Source organism: Vigna unguiculata, chromosome 8 (genome assembly GCF_037176805.1).
Source record: "Vigna unguiculata cultivar grain cowpea cultivar isolate G323 ecotype 2 chromosome 8, ASM3717680v1, whole genome shotgun sequence".
Classification (NCBI taxonomy): Eukaryota; Viridiplantae; Streptophyta; class Magnoliopsida; order Fabales; family Fabaceae; genus Vigna; species Vigna unguiculata.
In genome coordinates, this window is record NC_140799.1 from 33327560 (window position 1) to 33336347 (window position 8788).

An 8788-nucleotide genomic window follows, 5' to 3' on the forward strand; every position below is an offset into this window, starting at 1 on the left:
TGAACAATATTAATTAAAATATATTTATTCTACTAAAATAGTAGAAATAAAATAAAATAGATTAATAAGACACTTCTAACATATAATATGGAATTGAAAATTTTCATATTGCAAAATTATATTGTAATATTGTATACAATTCCATAAGTAAAAATGTTTACAACTAATTAAAAAGTATTATGTTCTCAAAAAAAGAAAAAGTACAATTTATCTTACACTTTCATTCCTCTTCATCTTCATATACCATTTGGATTTTTTATCATTCTTCATCCTCTTGATCTTCAACATCCTGAAACAAAAAAAAAAGTTCAATTTATCTCTTATCCAAATCCCAACTAATAAAACAAAAATAATGCAAGTCTTAACTAATAAAACATTTCATCAATATGTAAATAGAGCCTAGGTTGCATTTTGTATTCATAAATTCAACAGAAGTTATTAGGATCAGACAACTATATTGAAAAACGTAACACCTGTTTAAATAAAATTTCTAAACTAAAAACTGTATTACAATCATAAACCTTGAAATATGAATTTTTGTCATGCTTAAAGAACAATGCATATCCTATAAAACTGGACCAGAATGGCTAGTTTGATTGAATTGACTGTGCACCACTGGACAACCCAATCGATGCTAAATAACATTAAAAGTCAGCCTAGAACATGCTAAACTCCAAGTGAACTGAATTAAACAGGGAATTGGTCATTTAGGGTTTGACCAATTGAACCAATGCAAGCTTAATGTGAACACCAATCAGTGGCAGAATTCAACAGCATTATTATAAAATAATTCAATGCGAGATAATGCAAAACAAGGCTGAATAGCCTCAGCAGCATTATCATAAATAAATGTGGTACTCATTATTACCAAACATAGACGTCGCACGAACAGATAGTACTCCATTTGTCTTTGATTTATTAACATTCTTTCCTTTCAAAAGCGAAGATGCAAATTCCATAACTGCTTCCAAGCTAGCATCAGTCGCTGCACTCCAAGGAGACGTACCTCCATTTAATGATTGTGCTTTCACAACATTATCAGTATTACAAAACATGCAATATCCCACTGCTTGCCCAAATGACACAAAGCTGACATGATACACACCCCAAAAAAACTTCAAGTTTGACACTCAATGCTTAACAACGCTATCAAATGGGGTCCTGTTTAAAGAAAAATATAAACAACGCTATCAAGTTATGTAAAGAAGGGTATGAAACTATCAGGGTAAAAATCATAGAAACCTACTTTATTAATTTCTGAAGGGCTGGCCTCTTTCATCCCACCATTCAATATGTCTATAATTTTTCTGTGCATCTCCTGCAAAAGTTTCAATCTGTAACCACAAAATAGTTTTATACAAACAAATAGCAGAAAGTATACTATAAAACTAGACTTACAGACTTTAGAACAGAGACAACCTTAACAGCAGCAAAACTGCATCATTAGCAGTCTTCATGGTGTCATCTAGTGTCAACAAGTCTTTCTCAAGCAGTGCATCAATATCAATTTGTTTATCATAAATCAACAACTAAGCATAATTTTGTAGCTTTTGTAAGCCTATTGATAATTGAATTAAAAGTAAATTATACTACATTACTTTCCAAAAGGGTAAAGACAATTATCAATTAGTTAAAAAGAATGTATGTTAAACAGTATATCCATTTCATGTAAAAAATACTCCTTGTATATTATTTTTTAACTATTTTTAACAAGAATTAAAGTTTCGAATTTCACGTTTCTTTTAAAGCCAATAAACATCGAGTCTTTTTTTTCTACCAAATTTGCACTTAGTTTATCTCTCTCATTGCTCTTCTATGCCATTAATTCTTCAATCTGCAAGGAATGAAGCATAATGCTCCTTGTCTATTAAAAAACACCTTTTTGGGCTAGTCCCTACAAAACTACATCTGACCGATATTTTTAGACGTTACACTAACTTGCTTTTATCATGGACAATAATAACGATCAAACATGTCATAGATGATAAATAGTAGATCTAATCAACATAAGTTTCATACTTAATAGGCAATTAATTATTAACAGAAGACTGATAAATCCTTATTATAACTACCAACAACAACACACATTCAGAAAAGGGCTAGCAACCAAAGTCATAAAACAGAACAATTATAAACCTATAACTTCAAATAAAAGGCATCAAATATGTAACATACTTGGCAGAGCTGAACCTGAATTACTAACAGAAAAACGTATGCAGATTAAGCTATTAAATAGTAAGACTGCAAAGCCAAATTAAATAGTAAAGACTGCAAAGCCAAATTAAATACCATCTTGAATACAATAATTTTCCCTAGCATTTCCACTTGTCCAGCACCAGATGCTTGCCCACATAGAGTCTCTAGTGCACTTGAGATACCAAGCTGCAAGTAGCATTTCATTAGAAACAACTACACAAATTCTTAACTAGAAATGAAAGTCTTTTGTCTAGTAATGAGAGGAAGTAAGTATATTCTTGTGGGTACTTTAGAAGTCATTGTTAAGATATGTGAAGGAATTGACATCATAATTGCACAGTATGTTGAAAGCAATAGGGTAATCATGTATTTTTAATCTAAATATTCAAGTGAATAAACTTCAATCCAAAATGGTAGGTCTTACAACATAATCAATAAGTGAGTGAGCAAACCCTCATCCCGCTTCCTTTCCCAAAACTCATTGGACCTTTTTCCTTTCCCAAAACTCAGTGGACCTTTTTCCTTTCCCAAAACTCCCTCCAACTACATAGTACAAACCCTTATCAAGGGAAGAAGAATGTCGTTTCCAGGTAATAGAATCAAACAATAAAATCCAAACCCAAACCAAATAACCCTAGATTATAAACACAAAAGGGAAGTAACGAAATTCAAAATCAAACCAATATTCAATCAAATTAACCAACCAAAAACGAAAACCTAAGTTACATTGTACATGGTGAGAACCAAGAACAGTGATAGCTAGAGTGATTACTTGCTTAAGCCCAACCACGACGAGACGGCGCTAATGTCGGCGAGAGGAGACCACAGTGGAAATGCCTCGAAGAAGGGACCTAACAACAATGAGAGGGCGACACGCGACGCTGAGCTCTTTGCATTTTTAGTCAGCATTTTCAATCAGCATGCATTTTCAGATCACGATGAGACGGTGAAGGCGAGGCTTGCGAGGCGACCGCTGTGAAGAGGAGGCGACCCAGTGAAGACGAGGGAGCAGACGACTTAGGTTTTTTTTCGCGTAGGTTCGAAGGAGGGAAATCAAAAATGCTTTGGGATTTTAGTTTTGGCGCTTAACTTAGTTTGTGCTTTTAATTTTGGAAGTATCTTTGCGTTTTTAGATTTAGTGCAGTGTTTAGTTTCAAGCGAACATTTAGTTTTTAGTATTTTCAGAGTTTTGGAGGTTTTAGTTAAAATTAAAAAAAAAAAAAATTTAGGCCACATTTTAATAGATTTGGCCACATTTGATAGAGACAACATTTTGATAAATATGGTATAAATTATCAACACTTTAAAAACTGTTGCATTTGATTTTGATTAAGCCGCACTTTTAAAAGTGTTGTCTTTTCTATGTTTAGGCAACACTTTTTTACTTGTAGACAAATTTAGTGTTGTCTAAAGCAAAAAATGTTGTAGTATATATATATATATATAAATGATATTTTAATTTATTTGTTTTGATTTACTTTTAATCCATCACTTTTATCACTCTTAGATTATTTATTTTAATTTTTTTTAGTGATATAATGTGATGATCTAAAAATGATAAAAAAAGTGGATTAAAATATCATTATCCATATATAAAATGATCGGACTATTGATAAATTGAATTTATGTCTTAAGTTTAATGATCGACATAAAATATGTATCTTTAAACTTTCATGTGATGATTTTGAACGGAAGAATGTGAATTGACGAATGCAAACAATTATATTTTAAAATTCAGTTATTTTATAATCAATTCATTATTTCTTGATTGTTTTGAGCCATTATAATTTCTAATAAAAATGCCGCTACCAGTGATATTAGTACCTATTTTGTTGTGTAAAGTGTGTGTAAAAATTTGTTGGTGTCAAAATAATAGTACCTATTTTTCTATGTATAACTAGGTATCTCATCATTCTAATTGTTTAATTTATGATATATGTGAATAATATCAATCTCTTCAAATAGTTTTAAGCATTGCCATTTAATAAATTTTAACATACATTATTTGGTCTTACTTTGTAAATCATTTTAGAAGTTTCATTACTCACTTAGTCATTATAAGTATTTTTCAAATTGTGTGGTTGAAAATTATTTATTGCATTACAAGTTTTAGATTATTACTAAAACATGTAATTATTAATTCAAGAATGAACATAAAATATATATCTTACATTGGTTCTTGATTTAATTGACTTAAAATTTTATTTGTTTTTTTTATGTTTTTCATTTGGTATGTATAGTAAAACATTGATTGACATAGTGATATTTTTTACGATGGTTTTGATCTTAATCAATGTAAAAAATTTATCTACTTTTATTTATTTATATATATATATATATATATATATATATATATATATATATATGCTTTTTAGGCATAGCGAAGAAGAAAATCATGATCCATTTGAAACTTTTTTTAAGTAGCACGACGAGTTCAATTTTTTCAAAATTCATAAAGAAGCACTAAGAGAAAAACTTTAAATAATAACCAAATTTAGTGAAAAAAAATAATTAGTCAAAAAATTCTAATCGATAATAGTTTTTATTATAAATTGGTCTCTAAATTGGTTACTAACATTAGTTACATAAGTTTTAGTTACCAAAGAAATTAATTTATAGATTAGTCTCAAATAATTAATTAGAGACTAATTTAGTGACCAATTAATTTGGTAGCCAAAACCCATGTGTGATTAATTTAGAAACCAATTCATAGTAAAAATTATTTTAGTTACTAGAGACCAATTATAAGTTTTTGAAACTAATTTAGTTACTGATACTTTTTAGTTTATAAATTAATATAAATTAACCGTTATAGTGACTAATTATTTTTTTTCATAAAATTTAGTCATTATTTAAGGTTTTTCTGTCATTCACATTCGCATGCATGACAATTTCACCTTAGAAATATAGGATTCCGCATGAGTGGTCCAATTTTAATAAATTTTTAGTCAACTAATCTATTTTTTTAAAAATGGGTTAAGTTAACTCGAAAAAAAAAAACGTATGTTATTATTTAAGTATATTAATATATCTCAAAATTGGAACAGGCTGAAATATATATATATATATATATATATATATATATATATATATATAATTATAAAAGTATGCTTCGGTTTCATCGAAGCATATATTATAATCGAATTGTATAAGACAATTTTTAATGTAAAATCTGCATTAATATAGTCGAAGTATATTTAACATTTTTCTACACTATAGGAAGGAGAAAATCATTTTGTCCGCACTTTGAAGTTTTTCTTAGGCCTCTCCTATTTTGATACTTATATTGGTACATCTAAAAAATGTAGCGCATGAATAGCTTGAGGAATACAGAAAAATGAGATGAAGTAAAACAGTGAATATATGTTTGTATATAAGAGAACATATAGTTTAAACCTCTCGTGGGTCTACAAAGAGAGTTCTTGGTGGCTGAGTGTTGCTCAATTCACCAAACTTGTTACTTCCTTCACTGTTCAAAGCCTTTATGCACCACAGGTCCTGGCACGAAAGCAATTTCCAATGTGGAATATGATGAATCAGATCATCTCTTCCTCCGATTTCCGTCACAACGATCTTGCACTGTGCACTCCCACAAGCCATGTTATGCACAAACTCACACAATGCCCTAACCAACTTTCCAGAAAATGGCCCTTCTTGGTACACACCATACATGAAGAAGAACCCAAAAGGGCTAAAGAAATTGGGCAAGGTTCGCAATTTCATGCATGGCAACATTCTACCAATCAAGCTCCAACTCTTTGTGAATAACATGCATGACAAAGGTGCTTTCCCTAGCTTCAGCTTGAAGATTTCCCCACAGTTCCAAACACTAACCATAGCCCAATTATTAGGAACTTTTCCATCTAAACCAAAATCACCATCACCTCTGAAAGAAGCCACCCAAGTTCCCAGGTTCAGCTTGTTCCTCAGTATATTCTCTATGTCACTAGGGAAAAACTCAGTGGATCCCATGAATCTTCTGTAAAGAGATTCAGCCTCTTCAACCTTCACCATGGCTATCTCAATGTCGGGTGAGATTTGAAACTGATGGTGATTCACTGGGTTTATGAGTATAGTTGGAGTCCTAAACTTGGTGTAGCAAAACTTCTCCATGAAGAGGTTCGTTGAGGCGTGGTTTTCTTTCTCTGTGGCCATGTATGCATATTCCACACCGTTGGAAGTGAACCATTCTTCTAGCCTTCGCACAAGACTTGATCCAATGCCTTTTCTTCTGCTGTGAGGAGAAACTCTGAGGCCTAAAACATACCCCACCTTTGCCATATTATTAGGATGACTATGAACTGTCACCATTTTTATCAAGCCTTGAATCACACCAACCAGTTCATTCTCCATCTCTGCCACCTAACACCAAATTAACCAATAAGTGGTGTATAAAAGGACCACACAAAAAGATTATTATAAATGCTATTGTACAGTGTATATATGTATATATATACCAGCATTATGTACATGGGACTGTTCCGAATCCTACATATGGGGTCACCCATAGTGTATAACACGCTTTCTGATGGCCCTACCTTGCATCTTCTTTCAAGATCTTCTACCTTAGCTCTATCAGAGTGACCCTCGTAGCTTCTGATTATGAACTTCTTGAATGCCATGTTCAGTGAAACTTAGTGTTGAAGAAAATGTTTGAGTTATATGCATGGAGCTATAGAGAAAATGAAGGAGATGAGATATTCATACTAGTGAGTTCTACAACAGGAACAGTGGTTGTGGAAAAACTTCACACAGATAATGATTTATATGCAGCAAAAAGAGATATACTATAATGCAGATATTTGTATAATGGTTAAACTCGACCTCAGCATACGTATATAAAGACAGAATTGAGTTTATGCCCTAGTACCGTGGTTCGTTATCGATATCTAGTGGATGATTAGAATTGTGAAAAAGCAGGTGCATGAATTTGGGAAATAAATATAGAATGGACTTAGTAGCCAAATAAATTTAATTAATCTAATTACAAGAACAGATTAATACAAGTTCCCCTTTGCATATCCCTACCAAATATATAGATGCACAATTGTTAAATATTTTCAGCAATGGTGATCAAATAATGGGTTAGCCACAATTGTTTAAGGATTAATCACACTCCATTTAAAAAAAAAAAAATCATCACGTCGATTCAATTCTCATCTTATAAGTTGATTTTGTAGGATTAAATTAAGTTTAAAGTATATTTTTTAACATAGTATTAAAATCATGGATTATAACCTATGTAACAAAGTTTGTGGTTTATTTTATCTATTGTTCTACCGTTATCAAATCACTCGTTAATATCTAGTCTCACATTCGAACTAGATATGTCTCAACCTGATGTGATATATTGAAAATCTTACATTAATTAAAAATGAAATCAATTTATAACGTATAAATGAGTACACATATCACTTTACAAGTCAATTTTGTAGGATTAAGTTAGGCTAAGTTAACTTCTTAACAATACGTCAATTTAGAAAAAAAAAAGTATTAGAAAATAATTTTTTAAATATAAATTCAAATAAAAATATAATTTAAACCATTGTAAATTTACCACAAATATTCAACCAGAGAAGGTATTTTCTCCACTTGTGGTGTTATATTGCTAAGCAAATCATTCAGGTGGTGACTGTTATATAGGTGTTATATATGCTTTGAATAGTTATGAGATTGACTTGGAATTTAATTTTGACTTATTACCACTACAAAATTTTCTTGAACCATATTATGTCATTCAAAATCAGTAGTTAATAGTATTAAAACTTGAAGAACAAGCTAGAGATATAATTGAGAAACATGCTTATAACCATTATCCTCACTATTAAAAGATTAATTTATACTACTTTTATCTTGATTATAAATTTTATTAAAAGTATATTTTATTTGCCACCTCACCAAATCGCACACCAATTTGAATTACAATGATTCTATGCATGTTGTTTCGCGGCGGGTGGGTCCTCTTTAGACACAAGATTCAAAAGTAAAACTTAAATTAAGCTAAATTAAGTTAAATTAAAACCCCACTCACCCTTCCCTTTCTGCAAACTATAAGTTTTATAATTAACACTGAGATTGCCTTAAATTCTAAAACCCCACTAACAAGGAGTCACTATATGACACTTGTAAAAGCAACTTTTGTAGAAAAAAAAAGAAAAAAACTCTTAATTAGTTGGAATCATTTTGCTTGTTATAAATGGAGTTGCAAAATGTGAAAAATATTAGAAAAAGTTGAAAAGAAAATCATAATTGATTAGAAAGCTAGTATTATTTTAAAGAAGATAATTATTAATTTATTAGTATTAAAAACAAAAAACTTGTTCTAACCAAGCTTAAGTAGAAACAAAGCATTAATTTGGTTAGTATATACAGTAGCATGTAATGAATAATGTTTTAAAAATTCAACTTTTGTCAGAAACTTTTGAGTTTTGATATTCAATTAATTTAGCTCATGCTTTAATCGTGATCGAATTATAGTTAAAACAAAATAATATTTTTAATCTGAAACATAGTTCATGATCCAGACAGATTAATTAGAATGATAATTCAGAATTTTGGTAGTAATAAAAAATGTAAGGCCAACCGATACTTA

The 8788-nt window shown here is 30.4% G+C and overlaps 1 protein-coding gene and 1 long non-coding RNA gene across 3 annotated transcripts; both read right to left on the reverse strand.

Moving 5' to 3' along the window:
* Window positions 1-83: 83 nt before the first annotated feature.
* LOC114193993 (uncharacterized) lies at window positions 84-3298 on the reverse strand. The gene is made up of 4 exons (XR_003606331.2): window positions 2969-3298; window positions 1247-2382; window positions 869-1161; window positions 84-289 (listed from the first exon to the last, which is right to left on the reverse strand). It is a non-coding gene; the product is annotated as an uncharacterized LOC114193993 (long non-coding RNA).
* Window positions 3299-5388: 2090 nt separating this feature from the next.
* LOC114194768 (putative N-acetyltransferase HLS1) lies at window positions 5389-6986 on the reverse strand. 2 transcript variants are annotated; one of them, XM_028085169.2, is made up of 2 exons: window positions 6735-6986; window positions 5389-6558 (listed from the first exon to the last, which is right to left on the reverse strand). In XM_028085169.2, exons 1-2 carry the CDS (start codon window positions 6816-6818, stop codon window positions 5587-5589), a joined length of 1056 nt encoding a protein of 351 aa, XP_027940970.2. In that variant the 5' UTR covers window positions 6819-6986; the 3' UTR covers window positions 5389-5586. The 2 variants fall into 2 exon arrangements, with proteins under 2 accessions (XP_027940970.2, XP_027940969.2); XM_028085168.2 differs by having other exon boundaries at window positions 5391-6558; window positions 6654-6986.
* Between the last annotated feature and the right edge of the window lie 1802 nt (window positions 6987-8788).

Coding starts and splice junctions, on each gene's coding strand:
- LOC114194768 (XM_028085168.2), bottom strand. CDS start 6,818: ATGGCATTCAAGAAGTTCATAATCAGAAGCTACGAGGGTCACTCTGAT. Junction 6,559..6,653: donor GTCCCATGTACATAATGCTG/GTATATATATAC, acceptor ATTTGGTGTTAG/GTGGCAGAGATGGAGAATGA.